Below are 19,187 nucleotides of genomic sequence, written 5' to 3' on the forward strand. Positions count from 1 at the left end.
TAATAAATTAATTAGTGTATTAATAGTGTATTCATGTAAGCTTTAGTAAGAACGCCTTTTGCACTCGTGGGTGGATTGTGTAGCTTACGGTGTCACTATCGGTCCTCAGCCTAGGTAAAGAAGTAGAGTTGGGTAATGGGCAATTTTCATGCCCTTAACGAAACGTGCGACCATGAGACCTACAAACAAGCCTCGAATAGGACAGTTTTATCGTTGACGAATCAGACAAAGAAATATGGATCAATATTTCGGTATATAGATCGTTTTCACATTGAATAAATCAGGAGCTCAAGCTTCGCAGCCAAATAAATAGAATTAGCTGAAATACAAGAAAAGACACAAAAATAGTTACAATAATAACCAATTACCACTTTGCTCCAAAATAAATCGTTTTAAAATTACGAGCAAAAATATTAGAAAAAAAAAGGACGTTTTTAATCATTTTTAAATATTTTGATGTTTTTATTAATATTTTCGACCTACTTGAGAGGGAAGGAAATTTAATTATTATTATTATTATTATTAAAGTTATTACACAACTATTTGTTGCCACCTCTCACGTCCAAATGTACTCGTTTTTTTTCTAGTCTACTGACCAATGCAGACAACCTAGACCAGCGGTCGGGGAACCGGGATAAATTACCCCAAATGGGGTAAAAATTAAATTTTTGGGGGTAAAAATGAAACTTTTGTGAGTAAAAAGTATATATTCTTAATTTGCTATTTTATAAACCTGTTAGTATTTTTTCAACTTTTAAACAATTTAGCGACATATGCAGGCTACGCCATCTTACTCTCCACCACTAGAGTGTTCTCGAGTTATATCTTTGCGTAGTAAAGCACAGTCCCGGCCCCGACTACCTGCTCAGTTCGTGCTATGCCGTCAAGATACAAATACATTGACGAGTCAGAGAGCAAGTTTTTACTAATTAGTTGCTGACAAGATCACCATTTTATCATTAATCATCGATATATTGATCAAGGTAAGCCGCAATTTAAAAATTTAATTCAAGTATTTTACAACTATTATTTTCTGTCTTCCTTAAGATGGCAGCAAATAGAAAAAGAACATACCAAGACGAATTCCTTAATTACGGCTTTACATAAATAGAAGACAATGATACAATGAAATTAGAGTGTGTTGTATGTGTGAAGGTACTGACTTCAGAATCTTTCAAAAAAAAGGCAATTGAAGAAACATTTACAATTTAGATAATTTGCATTCACACCTGTCTTCCAAACCGCGAGAATACTTTGCAAATTTAGAAATACCTGTTAAAAGACAAATATTGAATAGCAACTTGTTTGGTACATTTGATCGGCGTCCAGCATCAAGGGCTAGCTCTGAAGTAGCCTGATTGATTGCACGAATTAAGAAACCATACACTATTGGTGAATATTTGGTTAAACCAGCTGCTGTAAAAATGGCAGAGACTATGTGTGGTCAAAAAGAAGCAAAGAAACTGAATTCAGTGTCCTTGTCTGCGAAAATTGTGAAAGAACAAATTTCTATATTAACAGAAAATGTAAAGGAACAGGTTATTTTCGTATTAAACAGGCTAAATATTTTGCTATTCAGCTTGATGAGACAACTGATTTTCGTAGCAATTCAAAGCTAATGGTATATGTTCGCTACATAGGTGTAGATAATTTTGAAGAGGAATTGCTGTTTTGTTCTCCTCTCGAGTTGAGATCTCGTGGAATTGATGTCTACAATAAAGTAAATGAATATTTCAATGCGCAAAGTTTAAAATGGGAAAACTGTATTTCTGAATCTTTGTATGGAGCTCCAGCTATGCTGGATCATATTAATGGTTTTTCGGCTTTTGTAAAAAAAATAACCCAAATATTGAAGTTACTCACTGTATGATCCATCGCCAGGCCCTTATGGTCAAATATTTAGAACCTACACTGGAAGCTGTCATGCATGATGTCATCAAGATTGTAAATTTTATCAAGGGACATGCACTAAACACGCGGCTATTTCGTGAATTATGTCAGGACGGTGAAGCTGAATATACGGACCTACTTTATTATACAGAAGTAAGGTGGCTTTCTCGCGGAAATGTACTAAATCGAGTATGGACTCTCAAAACTGAAGTCGAAATTTTTATGGTTGATTAAAAAAATATTCTCGCAGATATGTTAAAAACTCTTCCTATGTTGCATATCTCGCATATTTAGCGGGCATTTTTGAGAGTATAAATATATTAAACAAAGAATTGCAACGAAAGAATATTAATATCATTTCAGCGAGAGAAATAGTGTCAGCGTTTGGGTTAAAGCTGCAATATTGGAGACAGAAAGTAGAACCGAACAAGACAGCTACTTTTTCAAGGTTAGCTTTGTTTTTGGAAGATTGCAAAAATATTACTTTTGCTGACATCAAGGAAACAATTGTAAGACATCTTATCTAACTCAGAAAGCGGTTTTCAGATTACTTTCCAGATCTTGATCCACTTACTCTCAGTTGCATTGCAGATCCTTTTACATGTGAAATTGCTATGATACCAGAAGAACCTTCAGGTTTAGCAGAAGCAATTCTTGAACTTCGATCTAATATTCAATTTGAGAGTAAACCAAATCTGTTATCTTTTTGGATGTCAAAAGCTGCAAAGGCTTTCAAAATTGTACATGAAGATGCGGTTAAAAAATTGTTGCCATTTGGAACAACATATTTGTGCGAACAAGGCTTTTCCACTCTAATGAACATAAAAACGAAGAACAGAAATCGATTAAACGCTGAAGACTGTGTTCAAATCGCTCTTACACCAAGTCCCAATTTTGACGCAATTGCATCGAACATGAAACCTCTCCCATGAAAATTCGCCCCCACAGAAAATATAAGCAAATGATAATTTCTCGTTATTTTGTAATTCATATGATATTTTTCTTGTATGACAAAATAACAAGAAATTATCATTTACTTATATTTTCTGTGGGGGTGAAAGTTATGGATTACTAGGTATTACATTGATAAATTGAATAAATGATGTTTAAATTAAATTTTTAATTATTGTTTTCTTTTCAAAATTATCATGGGGGCTATAACATAAAAGATGCTAAAAAGAGGCGATTTTGTTTTTTCTTGCTCTTCGCCATGGGGTAATATCAACTTACACAAAAATATTTTGGGGTAATGATTAAAAATGTTCCCCGACCGCTGACCTAGACAGTAAAGGACATTGGAAAGAATTAAAAAGAAAAAAGAAAAAAAGAGAAATAAAGAGAATGGTATCATAAAGAATATAAATGAGTCATTCAAGAACGAAGCACACAAGAAATGTGTGAAAAGGAGAACTAGCAAAAAGAAACAACTTTTGATCAAACACAACGAAGAGCAAATAAAATATCCAGAAGAGAAAAGCTAAAGAATTGAAATGTTGAGAATTATGAATATTTTTAGTAATATTTTTCAGAAAAAAAACTGTCTCTTCAAAGATTAGCAAACTTACCATGCTGCAGATGTTAGTTTCTGAGGATTTGAAAAATAGACACAATTAAGAAATGCGCTGGTGGTGTTCTGTTCTGTGGATTCGTTAACAACTGCATATTTTGGCCCAACGGTTATAACGGGAGGATCTGAAAAAAAAAACAATGTAATTAACTTAATATAAAAATACTAGTTATAGTCTAGGCGGGATCTGTTTTGGATTGGACATTTTCTATAGGAAGCTATTTTTTTGCTGGAATCCCTTCAGGATGTGCCCAATATCGATAATCACGATATGCGCCAGTCGCAAACCCTGTGCTAAATTTTTTATATAACAAAATCTGAAAACAATTGAAAATTTCCCATTTTTTTGCTCCTATTTTCGTTTATAATTCGGAAAATATTGATCCTAGATAAAAAATTATAAGAAGTAAAAAGTTTTGTTATTCAATTTTACACAATATTTCGTTAGCTAGAAATTGAAAATTTAATGTTTATTGTTGAAAAAATAGCAATAATGGGAAAAAAAAGTACAAAAAAATGAAGTTAATCCTTTAAATGTTTTCGACTTTCTAAACTTGACTTACAAGCTCTATATTCCGCCTAAAAAAACTTCTTAATATGTTTAAAACGTGTGCTAAATTTTGTTAAGATCGGTCGGATAGGTTTTGCATAATAATTTTGCAATCCAGCCTACTGGAAAAAAAATCGCAAATTTTCAAATTTATAGTATGCCCTAAATAAGCCTCTCAGATAGTTGCAAATTTTTTTACATATAAAGGAAGGCACAAACTTTCAAACGCTTTTTGTAAAATTCAAATCGGTTTACTAGGAGAGCCTAGAAAATTTTTTAAAATTTTAAACATTTTTTATATATATATTAGGCTTATAAACAAATTGAATAACTTTACGAGCTTTAAACATATTAATTTCAAAATTTATACACTTAAAGAATATTAAAAGACGCTTCTTTTAAAAAAAAAGATACATTCGGCTTACTGGTTGCCGAGATATTAAAGGTCAAAGTTGGCATACATTTGCCGTGTAACCATAAGTGATAGAGGGCTCGTTTTTAAACAAGTACCCTCGCCTTGTCAAGTACTGTTTATATGAAAAGTTTTACGTAATGCGCTTCATGGCAACATCCATAAAAAAGACAAATAAAAAACCGTTTTCGCGCAAAATGTCGCTCGGAAGGCGTGAGAGGTGGTGGTGGGGGACATTCACTCGAAATGTGAATCGGTGAGTTCAAAATCATAGCGCGCGCTAAAAATTGCATTACCTCGGCTTCTTGTTAACCAATTTTGCTCTTTTTTTTAATTGATGTCTCGGACGACAAGGATTTCAAATATCATATTTTCAAATACCATTTTTAATTGCAAATTGGGAAATTTACAATAAACAATTGTATGTTAAACAAGTAATTTCATTTTTTCTTCATGAATTTTTTTTGAGCTTGCAATTTATACATTGAAGTAAATTGTTACTTTTAGTAAACAAATATGTATTTATAAATTGTTAATAAATAATTTAAATTGTTAAAACAAAGGCGAACGAAAAAAATTTTTTTTTTCATAAATAAACTTTATTTTGACTCAATCTTCAATAATTTTTTTTAAGTCTTTCTTTTTTTGGAAGGACAAAAATCTTCAGGTCTTACTTCTTCCTCAAAACCTTCATTTTCCATTTCAATATCTTCATCCTCCATCTGTAAATTTAATGTTTCTTCTCCTTCATCTGTAGCTTTATCTTGTGCCTCTAGAAAATCTAAGGAATCCATTTTTGAACAAAGTTTTTTACATTTGCAACTAATATTTCTGAATAATCAGTGAGTCAGGTAGTAATACCTGCTCAGTTTGTATTGGCTCAAGACCATTTTGAGTTAGTTCCCACCCCCACTCAGTAGCATTCAGGTTATTTCCAAGCCACTGCTGTACTTGGAAATATACACGAAGCGAGTGTTGCTCAGCTGCAGATTGTGTTGGTGGCATCATGAACAATTGAAAATTTTTATTTTTGCAACCTTTATTAAAGCACAAGTAGCGAATTCTATTCAATGTAAAATCGCAATTTGAGTGGCCCATATACAATGCCGATATAATTTTACATCCGCTGCGTTTAATTTCTTCCTTAGTGGCACTTTTTTCATTAAAAATGGTTACTTCTTGCGATATATCATTATTGGTTGAAAACAATTTAACAATTTTGCTTTTTCCTTGATAAAAAAATGCAGAGGTTGTATCACAACCTCATAAATTTTGAAATTGATATGTTTAAAGCTCGTAAAGTTATTCAATTTGTTTATAAGCCTAAAAAATGTTTAAAACTTTAAAAAAAATTTCTAGGCTCTCCTAGTAAACCGATTTAAATTTTACAAATTGTGTTTGAAAGTTTAAGCCTTTCTTTATATGTAAAAAAATTTGCAACTATCTAAAAGGCTTATTTGGGGAATACTATAAATTTGAAAATTTGCGATTTTTTTCCAGTAGGCTGGATTGCAAAATTATTATGCAAAACCTATCCAACCGATCTTAACAAAATTTACCACACGTTTTAAACATATTAAAAAGTTTTTTTAGGCGGAATATGGAGCTTGTAAGTCAAGTTTAAAAAGTCGAAAACATTTAAAGGATTAACTTCATTTTTTTGTACTTTTTTTCAATTATTGCTATTTTTTAACAATAAACATTAAATTTTCAATTCTTAGCTAACGAAATATTGTGTAAAATTGAATAGCGAAACTTTTTACTTCCTATAATTTTTTCTCTAGGATCAATATTTTCCGAATTATAAACGAAAATAGGAGCAAAAAAATGAGAAATTTTCAGTTGTTTTCAGATTTTGTTAAATAAAAAATTTAGCACAGGGTTTGCGACTGGCGCATATCGTGATTATCGATATTGGGTACATCCTGAAGGGATTCCAGCAAAAAAATAGCTTCCTATGGAAAATGTCCATTATGGTCTGAATTTCTACAGATCCCGCCTAGTCTATTACTATTTAACTACATTTAATGTATAATATGATAAAATGAAAGTAATTTTTTATTGTGACCTTATATTTGATATATATTTTTTTTATTTTTTTTTTATTTCTTTTTAAAGGGGGAACTCAAAAAGGTGAAAATTAAAAAGGGTGTCTGCTTTTGAACAGAGAAATAAGATTTTTAAATATTATCCTATTTACTTTAATAAATATTGTATTTATTATTAATTTCATTACTAAAATATTTTCATGTATTAAGTTTTAATAAATCTCTCATCATCACATTTTTCTTGATAATTAATAAATAAAGCTAATGCTGTTAACTTACATCTTACGTCGAGGATCAGGTTACTTCGTAGCTCAGTCTCGACGTTTTTGCTCATTACCGCATTCTCCGCAAAGCAGTGAATGGTTCTTCCATTTTCCCAATGGCTGGCTTTGAACGAGAGCGAACTTATTGTGGTAAATGTTCCGTCTTTCTGCAAAAGACAAACAAAACATTAGAAAACATAATATTAAATAATAAATATAATTTATTATTAAACATATAAATTTGTTCTATGTTCATGCAAACAGCCATACATAATTTAGACCAACGGTTTTCAAACTGTGTTCACTAACGCACCTCTTATAAAGAATCTTATCTCTATGGTCACTAATTTAAAATGCTTTACAAACAATTTCTAAATAATTGTTTTACTAAAAAAATAAACACAAAAGTTGTAAATATACACGGTGATAATAGGCAATATGACGATTTTGAACTAAATGGTACATAAAAAAAAACTCGAAGGAATTTCGCCGAATAACGAAAAAGTAGTTGCAATATTTACCATGTCTCCTCTTAATAACGTGAAACAACTCTTAAGTTTCTTACAAACTTGCTCATGGTACTGGCGTTTCATAGAAAACTTCGTTTAGATTTCAAAGCCGTTAAGCACTCTGACGAAGAAGAACTTTAAATGGACCTGGGGCCACAAGCAACACGAGGCTTTTGAAGCACTTAAGACTCTACTGTGTTCGCCTCCAATTTTAAGACAAGCGGACAGCAGACTACCCTATATATTACGCACAGATGCTAGTGGTTATGCAATCGGTGCATGTTTACTCCAGGGGGAGAACGACGATGAACGATCAGTGGAAAATGCATCTAGACTCTTGCCTTCCGCAGAGCAGAACTACAACACGACGGAACGTGAAGCTCTTGCTGTTGTGTGGGCTGTAAAGAGATTCAGAGGTTACCTGGAAGACGCTACCACCACTGTTGTTCAAAGCGACCATCAGCCTCTCAAATGGCTGATGTCTATTAAATCACCAACCGGACGCCTCGCCAGATGGGCTCTAGAATTAATGCCTTATGATCTGCGCATAGAATATATTATTGGCAAGAAAAATGTGGTTGCCGATACACTTTCGCATGTGCCAAGTGTCTAATCGACGAGGTCATATGAGGTATGGATTGCCTCGACGGGTAATAAGTGACAATGACGTTCAATTCGCCGGATTCGTAATGCAAACGGTCGCAGAGTGTTTCGGTTCCAAAAAATCGCTGATTCCTGTGTACCACCCCACATCAAACCCTGTTGAGCGTAAAAATCGTGACATGAAAACCAAATTAGCTATCTTATCTAAAGATGATCATACGATTTGGTCAAATAAACTTTCCGCCGTACGTTTCGCAATGAACTCTGCCATGTGTGAATCCACAGGCTTTTCACCGGCGTATCTAACATTCGGACACGAGTTACGCACCCTGGATGATGCTAATCGAGACTTTCGTGCGATAGTGCAGACTAAAGATTGTGTGCCCCAAATCACTCCGTATTTACTTACTTTTAGTTATACGTTACGCGCCGCGAGCGAAAAGCATGAACTAACTCAGGACCGTAGAAACTCTTATCAGGACTCTCATCATCGTGACATCGCTTTTAATGTAGGTGATCAAGTTCTCGTGGACACTCACGTCCTAAGTAATGCAAGCAAGATGCGTACAGTGTACAGATTCTAAATGTGCCGGTGGGAGATGGCTTCTATGTGCTGTATTATAGTCGATGTATGAGAGAAAGTTTTCAAAATAACGAAATAACAAATAATAATTTAAAATTTGTTATTTCATTATTTCGAAAACTTTTTCTCTCATACACCAACTATAATACAATGCATAGAAGCCATCTCCCACCGGCATGTTTAGAATCTGTGCACTGTACATCTAAATTTGTGCCGCGTCGTGATGGACCGTATCGCATTCTTCGCATAGTAACTCCTACAACCTACGAAATCGCTTCTGTCAGCAACCCAGATGCACCTGTTGGAAAGTATCACGTATCTCCGCTGACGCCCTATCGTGCAGACCCTGGAAAAGTCCCTCCAGAGCCCATTGGGCCTATCCGTAGAAGAGGACGCCCTAATAAGAATACCTTCTCAAGATAGATTCTTGCCCCACATTCGAGACGATTATGTGGTGCAAAGGGGGAGACTATGACAGCCACGTGTGTATTACCCACTAATCTCCCGTACTATGCCATCAGCAGCTCCGTCGACTTCCCGAGCCGACACGAAGCCCCGCGAGAGAGCCAGTTGGACAACGCAAGCGAACCTAGAAACAGCACCGCGTGGGTTCCTCGCGATATGTATTTTATTTTATTGTCAACTCAATGTTTAATCTCAATATAATCTACAGTATCAAGTGTTAAACGTGTATTTCGTGTACCTATCCCCAAACCCCCCTTGCTTGATATTAGAGCTTGATATTAGATGTAAGAAATTATATTGGCTGATTGGAAAAAATTGAACATTATCCATTTATAATTAATTATCCATTTTCAAGAGGCAGAGGCAGAGGACGCTCACCTATCCGATGGTCAGATCAAGTACAGAAAGCCACTGGAGAGACGTTTTCCGAGTCCATAAGAGCAGCCCAAAATCGCAAGAGATGGAGAGAATTGACAGCCCGCATTGTAGGAAATCACGATCCTCAGCAATGAGGAAACGACAAGAGAGAGAGAGAGATCCATTTTCAAACAAGTACTGAGGCCAGTATGGGTGTATGGGTATATGGGTGCCAACTCTGGGGTTGTACCAAAGCTACTAATCTACATATTATCCAGAGATTTCAAAACAAAGTACTGAGGAACATTGTTGATGCTCCTTGGTATATCCATAGGAGCAACCTCCACCAGAACCTGGGTATGGAAACTGTGACTGAAGTTATCAAAAGAACAGCAGCAAGTCATGAGCAGAGGCTGCATAGTCATGTGGATGTCGAGGCAATCCAGCTTCTTGACAACACTGAACTAAACAGAAGACTCATAAGGACAAAACCATTTGAGTTAGTGTAAATGTGTAACAGTTTATTGTAAAAAGCAGAGTATGGTGCTGTGATGTTATTGCATGTGAGTTGTAATGCATTAGTTAATAGATAAAATAAGAGTAAGCTCTTAGATTTAAGTATTTGCTATTCATTAAGTTAGGTCAAAAAATAACTGATAATTGGTCATTTGTGACCAAATAGCAGTATACAAACACCATACCGGGTATAAAACCTCTAGTTTTATACAAAAAAAGTGTATTAGTCTTTTATTATTGGTACAGTTAATATAAATGTTACATTTAACATTTTCACACCTTATGAATGCACTGTACAATAGAAATATCATTATTTCAGTCATTTTTAAACACAGTAATTATTTTAGACTACTTAAAATTATGGAAATCAGGTATTTTGCATATTATATTTTCCTACCTCACAAATCGCTTTCATTTCTAGGCAAAAACCCGTACAAGATATTTCAGACGCTTTCATATTCTGCTCGGTACATCCACTTTTTCTTACTCGAGAACGGTAGAATCGTATAATCTCTACCATCTCTAGTCTTTAATGCATCGTCAGCAAATAAACATAGTCGTAGAACAAACACACGTTGGCATCTACGAGAAGTAAACATTTGTTTTTCGTTCCGTAAAATTTGCATAAGATATTCATAGCACTTGAAAGCCGTTTAAAACGCAACATTCAAAAGTTAATACTGTGTTTAGGCCAGACGAAATTTCCTCAACAGTCAAAAACTGCTCAGTGGTTGTTTGTATCATTAATTGTTTTATGGGCAGAGTATATGACGTTTCAGGCTCACTTTAATTTGCTATCTTAATGTAGCCCTAAGTATTTAACTGTTTTCTTGTGAGGGGTCTAGAATCTCCACTTTGACAAATTTTTCAGGAAATAGAATTTTTTAATAAAATTTTAGCGTTTTATTAAAGTTTTATTTTTTCTGTTATTTGTATTTGTTTGTACATTTTCTTTAGTTAATCACAAAATTAAACTACTTACTTCATTAAATATTAAGTAATTAACTATTTAAGTTTGGAGATTTCTGGTTTTGCTTCAAACACATGAATATCGCCGATTTTGCAACAGAAAGAACTAATATATGAATGCAATAAAACACAAATCTTCCTTGAAACTAAATTTTTATTGAAAAAATCTTAAAACAAATATATATGAAACAAAAAATTTTAAACAACCAAATATGAAATTTTATTACAAGCATCAGCTTCTACTTTAATATGTTTAATATCTCCTTCATTTTCTTCAGAATTAATAATGTTTTCTAGCATATCATTATTCGTTTTTAAAGCGTTATGGTAAAACTCAAGATTTTCTAAGTTTTTCCACTCTTCTCTGTCCTTTCTGTCCACTTCTTCAATGTTTTGTTAGGAGTTTATTAACGTTCCGAGGTTTTAAGGGGTTAACTTTAATAGCCCTCAATTCAATAATATCAGGATTAATCATCCTGATATCTTTTCCAACCTTAAGGCGCGTCCACACTGGAGCAACATTTGGCAACTTGTAGCAATTTTATGTTGCAACAAGTTGCTAAATGTTTAATTTATTAAACTTTTGACATAAAACAAACTGTCCTCACTAGTGCAACAATGTTAATGAATGTTTGAACTTGTTGAATCACAAATTCAGTTGAGTACAACATTCTGTCCATACTGCTGTAGTTTTGTGACATGATGGAAGAAGACTTATTAACTGCTACCGCGTGCTTTCTAATTTTGTGTGGTGATTCACGAAAACGGAAGCGTAAATGTTGGGTCCGTCCAAGTTTGAAGAAAAGGGAAAAATATGGTGGAAAGGAAATATTATCGGATTTAAAGAAAGATGACATTTTATTAGAACTTCGAACCGATGGGTGCTTCAAAAATTTTTTGCGCATGAGTAGTTCAGATATCGAATAAGAAAAGCAGATACTAACTGTAGAAAGGCTATACCTCCACAAGAACGATGAGCTGTAACATTGCGCTTTCTGGCAACTGGAGATTCCTAGCAGCTTGATGTATTTATTTAAGATTTCGAAACAAGCTATCTCAAAGATAATACCAGAAGTATGTGCTGCGCTAGTAAATGCAATTAAAGACCAAGTTAAGGTAAGTAAACTTGATTGTACTTTTTTATTGATAACTTTAGAAGTTTTACATGTTACTTAATTGAAATGCCTCTGCGAGAATGTTTGAGGAACCAAAAGCAGTAGAGGAGTCTGAAGAGTTTTGTATGTATGTCTCCGCTGGTGATATAGCTGGTGTGCTGCAATACGATGAATGTGATTGTGGTCTCGTGGAAGGTTGCATTGATAAAATTGGCTCATATGTGTTAGTTGATTGTAGCATTCCATAATCATATTTACCCATACTTGCACCGAACAAAATATTACCTATAAGATGTTCTACAATATTTTGTGCGCAGGTGGTATTCAAATCCCTAATTTTACACGCCATATGTTCTCCAAATACATCGAATTTGTCTCGCTGTCGTTTATTTTGTATGTCTTGAATTATTTTATATGCCTCTTCTTTTCGAGCGTTATCATCGATTTTTCTTGTAAGTGTTTGTGTGACACGTCTAGTTTTATTAGGGTGTTTAAATTCATCAAGATTTGTGCTGTTCGGATTTTCTACGGTTTTTTTACGAGGCTCTTGAGAGGATTTGTTAGATGCCGAAGGCTTCTCACAAGCAGCGTTAGATGTTGATGGGTTTTGAGAACCATCGTTATACAAGTCTTTCATGCCTTCGTTGCCATTTTCTGCATCTTGAAATTCTTGGGTCTCATTTCCACCTTCATCACAATCTGTTACTTGTGAATCATCTAAATCCGTTTCGGAGGAAGAGTCATTAAGGTCATCCTGAAAAGAAAAATACATTGTATAAAATGTAAACACTACAAAGTAGGAAAACGCCTAATATTACAGTGATCTACATTTTTAGCATAAGTAATGATATCTTTGTATTTCAGATGCCTAAAACTGCTCAAGAATGGGAAACAATTACTAATGGTTTCAGTGTTCTTTGGAATTTTCCAAAATGTGTAGGCGTCATGAATGGCAAGCACATTGCAATACAAGCACTAAAAAACAGTGGAAGTGATTTCTTCAATTACAAAACGTTTTTTAGCATTGTTTTGTTCGGCGTAATGGATGCTAATTACCGATTTTTGTATTTTCATGTAGGCTCCCAAGGGAGAATATCTGATGGAGGAGTTTTCGAAAATACATTATTCAAAAAACTATTAACTCGCTGCAAACTCAACCTTCCAGAATATAGCTCTTTACCAGGACGTGAGAAATTAGTCCCTCACGTATTTTTAGGGGATGATGCCTTCCCATTATCACCAAATTTACTGAAACCCTACCCTGGGGCGCAGGACAAAGGGTCTCCCAAAAGGATATTTAATTACAGTCTCAGTAGAGCGAGAATAATATCAGAAAATGTTTTTGGAATGTTATCTTCGATTTTTAGAATATTTAGAAAACCCTTACTTTTAGAACCAGAAACTGCAGAAGTTGTTGTTATGGCTTGCATTTACTTGCATAATTTTTTAAGGAATAGTTCAAGATCTAAAAACTCCTACAATCCCCCAGGTACATATGACGGTGAAGATAAAGATACATGACGTCTTTTAGAAGGATCGTGGAGAAGAGAAACTCAGAGTAATACATTTACTCCATACAAGAAAGTTGCACGAAATGCATCAACTGAAGCAAAAGATATTAGGCAAGAGTTTGTAGATTTTTTCGTTACACCTTTGGGGATGGTGCCGTGGCAGAATAATTATTGAATTATAATTCATGTATAAATTGAAATTGCCTATTGATTTGTTTGAATAATTAATAACAGAAAAGTTAATATCTAAAAACATTGTGTGTTTACTTACCACGTTCTCAGCTTTACTTTCCTTGCATGGGCGGACTTTGTTTTTGTCTTGAAGAAATACTAATGCATCGTAGGCAAACCACTTGGAATGAAACTGAGCGCCTGCTCCAGATTTTTTCATGCTGCGATATTTTTTTTGCTCTCTATAAAACTGAGCCACCAAATTACGGATTTTTCTTTTTGCCTCTTCCTGAGATGAGCACCCTACAGCTGAACAAACTGCATTCCATGCATCATTTTTTGATTCTCTGCATTTATATTTAACATTTTTAGGATTCCAAATACATGGATGTTGTCTATAATTGTCAATTAAATTTAAACAATTCTCTGAAGTCCACTTAAACGCCATCACTAAAATAAATATAGACGCGGCGGTCTGTCTACTGTCTAGTCACTCAATTTGCAACAGGTCTCAACTCGCAACAATCCGTCCACATCGAAGCAATGTTGACACATGTTTCACTTTGTTTCATATTATCCTTTGATCTTTACCGCTAGAAACGGATTTATACAACATACTACAACTTGTGTTGAATCGCAACACCAACTTTATGCAACGCAACACAACATATTCCAACAAATATAAACATTTTATGTTGTAACAAGTTTTTGTTGTATTATGTTGGAAAATGTTGCTCCAGTGTGGAGGCGTCTTTAAAAACACTTTTTGGTTTTACAATATCGCCAAAACGGTGTTAAAACGTTTAATCAATTCTTAGTCTTGGTAAAAATAATATGTTTAATAAAAGAAAACTTAGGCAGTGCCTTTTAACACCCTATAGGCTTCTTCTTTCCAATTAGCAACTTCAAAATCTTTTACCATACAAATTACTTTGCCAAATTGACTGAATACCTCCTTTTATTGCTCTTACCTGGTAATAATCTCGTGGGAGACTCCATTCTATCCACGAAAGGCATCTTCAACAAGGTGGAAGGAGCAACAAGTGAAGTAGGGCTGAAGATTAATGAAGAGAAGACGAAATATATGTGTATAAATAGAACGACACGAAGAGACAGAATAGTAATCAGGGCATCAAAGTAGTTTTTTGGCGCGTCTAATGTCGGGTTAAGAAGAAGTAGAAGAAGACGACGAAGAATAAACGAAATCTATACATAATATAAATAATGCCTTATTATATAAAAAACGTGCCCCATTCTCATGTTTTTAAGTTTTTAAATTAGTAAATACATTCTATTAAATTATCACAGCGTACAAAATATAATAAAAGAATGAATTGAGCGCACAATTCAATATCTCCGGCCTTTTGACCGTACTATCCGTCTGAAAGCTCTTAAAGCACAACGTTCAAAAGTTAATACTCTCTTAGGATTTGTTTAATGTATGTTTAATCCTGTCTTTTCATTTGGCTTGGTTTTCATACTAGCATCGACTGAAACTTTTAAGAGGGAATGTTTGCTATTTCCCTCTTCTCTACGTCCCTTTACCTCCATTTTCTTTATTGTGCTAGGTTTTATTTTTAAATTATTATTTAGTTTTCGAGTTAATCTATCTTTTTGGAAAGCTGAAGTATTTGTATAATTTCAAGATTTGAAGTTTCTTGAGGAAATAATACTACACGAATTAGAAGAAAAACCGTTAAAATTTCAAATTAAAGCGTGTTTGTAAAATAAATGAAAAATTGATAAAATTATCAATTATGATGAGTAACAAGCCAGATATTTGCTTTACAGAGAATACAAACTAGTAGGTATGAATGTAGCAGTACACTTTGTGAAATCCCTGTTGACTTTAACCCTCGGTTAGTGTTCTGGGGTATACCATACCCCAGGGACTCCTTTTATTTCTATAAAATCGAAAATAGATGAAATAGCGCCTAGTAGCTGTAGTTTATACATGTTTTCTCACGATGAGCTTGTTACCAGATGTATACAATTTCAGTTTGAATTAGGAGTTGGACAAAGACGGTTGGGGTGTGTGATACCCCGGTACACTACCTACTGTTGTAACTTTGAGTTGTTTTGTGTTCTAGAGGTAAATTTAGATGATATTTTGGATATTTTTTGGAGATGTACTATGATTTTTATTTTTCTTTCAGCGATACTGAATTATAGAATAATTACGAACAAGAGCAGGAAATGTTAAAACGTTTATGGGCGGAGTTTGGCACTATTTCTGACGATAATAAATCGTTCATTGATAGTGAATTTGAGGAAACCGCATTAGAAGGTCAAGAGACAATTATATTGAAAGAAGGGACTTAAGGAGGGACAGCACACAAAGGGGAGGATTCTGAAGAAGAAAGTGAATTTTCAAGTGGTTCAGAAAGTGGTAGTGAGAGTAATGGTAAGAGATACTTTTTAGATAAAGACAAATCAAAGTGGTTCAAGCTTCCAAAAAACAAACAAGTGAGAACAAGGTCGGACAATCTAATTACATATTTACCTGGTGTAAAAGAAATAGCACGAGAAAAGCAGAGTGTTCTTGATTGTTGGTTGTTGTTCTTTACAAAAGAAATTTTAGATGACATTGTTGACTATACAAATGTAAAATTAGCTAAGAAAGCCCCACGGTACGATGCACGATATCAGTATTTGCACGATATCAGTATTTAGTCAAAGAGACTGACAAAATAATAGAAATCAAAGCTGTTATAGGCATGCTCCATTTGACGGGACTTTACAACTCAAACCAACAAAATATTTCAGATCTTTGGAATACTGATGGCAGCGGTATTGATCTCATTCGAACAACAATGTCACAACAAAGATATTCCATTTTGTTGCAATATTTGCGATTCGACAATGTGCAAAATAGAGTAGAACTGAAACAGATCGACAAATTGACAGCAATTAGAGGTATATTTGATCAACTCGTTGTCAACTGTAAGACACACTATAACGTATGGTTCTAAAGTTTTGGGAAAAATTTCACCTGGTCTGATTGAGAAGCAAAATGCATTTAACAAAGAAGGCCATGGAATTGAAATGTCATCAGTTATTGACATTTAATAAACAAAGCAGAATATTTTGGTTTGTGCTCTGCAAAATGTCTTATAAAATTGATATTCGTCGAGGTGTTTATAATATGGTTGGGCGAATGTCGAAACGAGATATTGTTAATATTTATCGAGATCAAAACATAAGCAAATCGGCAATTTATCGCACAATCAGAGAATGTGAACAAGGGATACCATGTGTTAACTTGCGTAAAAGTGGCCGACCGCGGATTTTGAACCATATAAGAGAGGTAAGACTGATTGAAGCAGCTAAGAACAAAATTGGGGTCTCACAGCGAAAACTGGCCAGAAGATTTCATGTTGGAAAGACTACAGTATACAGGACCCTATCGAGTAACAATATTATCTACCGGAAAAGAAGGAAAGCTCCAAAATATACAGAAGATCAATTAGATTGAGAATTCCGAGATGTTGCCGCGCGTTAAGGCGAGTGCATTTCGTCGAAGTTGATCGTGATGGACGATGAAAAATATTTTACTTTGTCCAACTCTGAGATGAAGGGTAACGATGGGTTTTACACGAACGATTACGAAAATGTACCTGATAAAATAAAATTCAAAAGTAAGAAAAAATTTGAGGACAAAATTTTGGTATGGTGTGCAATTTCTGAGGCTGGCTTTATCGCAAATCTGAGGCGAAACCTTAAACGCAAATATTTATATTCAAAGATGTCTCTCTAAATTGCTTCAGTTTGTGAACACACATTATGCAAATAATCAAATAGTCTTTTGGCCAGATCTTGCTTCATGTCATTACGCGAGGATCACAAGGGACTGGTACGAAACTAACAACATTACCTTTGTACCGAAAGCAGACAATCCCCCCCAACCTACCTCAGGCTCGTCCAATTGAAGAGTTCTGGGCAATATTAAGTCGAAAAGTCTATAATAACGGATGGGAAGCATAAAATCAGGAATAGTTAAGACACCGCATATATACAAAAATTAGAGAAATTGACGCCGAGGTCGTCCAAAGGATGATGCAGCGTATCAAGGGAATTATTACACAAATCGAAAATAATGGTCCCTTGTCTGTCATTTGAATTTTGATTTATAATAAGGAAAGTTAAGTTAAATTGTTGAATAATTTAATAAAAATATAAGATTATTGTGGTCAGAGTTACAGGCTTTTGAAATTTTTCCCAAAACTTTAGGACCATACGTTATATCAAGTCAACATCTCCTACTATAGAAGAAAAACTAGAATCGTTCAGGGGACGTGTGTCATTTCTTCAATGCATACCGAATAAGTATTTGCGTTAGTGGATTCCAAAACTTACTACTGTCTAAACATGGAAGTTTACGTCAACACACAGCCAGAAGGACCTTTCTGACAAAGTAACAATCCGCAAAACATAGTTGAACGTTTGATTGGACCAGTTTCTGGTACTAAACGTAATATTAGTTTCGATAACTGGTTTACCAGTTATCCGTTCATGATTAATCTACTTCAGACTCATCATCTTACATCGGTTGGGACCGTTAGGAAGAACAAAAGGCAAATTCCAACAGCACTTCTGAATACACGAGGAAGAGAAATTAGCAGTTCAAAATTTGCCTTCAAAGAAGATATAACGGCAATCTTATATGTGTCAAAAAATGGAATCCTCTTTTCTACATTGCATCATGATGATAATATAATTGAAGAAACTGGTGAAAAGAAATTACCTGATATTATCGACTTTTACAATTCAATCAAAGGCTGTGTAGACACATTGGGTGAGCTATCTGCTAATTACAGCGTATCAAGAAATAGTCGTCGTTGGACTTTGATACTATCATTTTCGTTTTTAAATACAGCTGGAATGAATGCTCAAGTTATATATAAAACAAATACAAAAAACAATTAATTAAAAAGACGAATTTTTTTGAAAGAACTGGGTGTGCAGCTGATTTCTGAGTTTCGAAACCAACGAAGACAAAATCTTTCATTGCGTCGACCACTACCTGATAATAAGCAACCAAGATACATCAGTTGGGACCCAAGCAACGTAGGACAAGCAGTAGATGTTCTGTTTGTCCAAGAAATAAAAATAGAAAGACCTTTTACATATGCATGCGAAGTGATACTCCAATTTGTTTGGAACACGCAATAATGACGTGTTCAAATTGCGACAATTTTGAGGAGTCGTAACTTTTGTATTTTTCAATGTATTTTGGCAAACATTTTTTTCTTTAGTTTGTAGAATCTTAGGCTATAAGTTTATTTAGAATTGTGTGATCAATAAAATTTTTCATAATATCTGAGTGATTTTTCATAATCGATCGAATGGAAAAACGTGTGACCACTTCGGAGACGCTTTTGGCGATGATACGGCGCGATCCGAAGGATTTTTTTCTCCGATTTATCACCGTTGATGAAACTTGGGTGTATTATTTTACTACACACCGGAAACCAAAGAACAGTCGAAACAGTGGCGCAAACGCGGCGAAGGGCCGCCAAAGAAGGCAAAGAGTGCACATTCGGCCGGCAAAGTGATGGCGACTGTTTTCTGGGATGCGAAGGGCATCATCAACATCAACTACTTGGAAAAAGGAAAAAAATCATTGGTGAGTACTATGCAGCATTATTGGATCGATTC

At 34.5% G+C, this 19,187-nt stretch overlaps 1 protein-coding gene across 1 annotated transcript in view; it reads right to left on the reverse strand.

Annotated features, from left to right (window-relative positions):
• Positions 1-19,187, reverse strand: part of nrm (neuromusculin) — a 671,433-nt gene that overhangs the window by 86,708 nt on the left and 565,538 nt on the right. Inside the window, exons 6-7 of the mRNA XM_072544107.1 lie at positions 6,747-6,897; positions 3,456-3,582 (exon numbers count right to left, since the gene is read on the reverse strand). Coding sequence (XP_072400208.1) covers positions 3,456-3,582; positions 6,747-6,897 — 278 coding nt within the window. The remainder of the gene's footprint in view (positions 1-3,455; positions 3,583-6,746; positions 6,898-19,187) is intronic.

Source organism: Diabrotica undecimpunctata, chromosome 9 (assembly GCF_040954645.1).
Source record: "Diabrotica undecimpunctata isolate CICGRU chromosome 9, icDiaUnde3, whole genome shotgun sequence".
Taxonomy (NCBI): domain Eukaryota; kingdom Metazoa; phylum Arthropoda; class Insecta; order Coleoptera; family Chrysomelidae; genus Diabrotica; species Diabrotica undecimpunctata.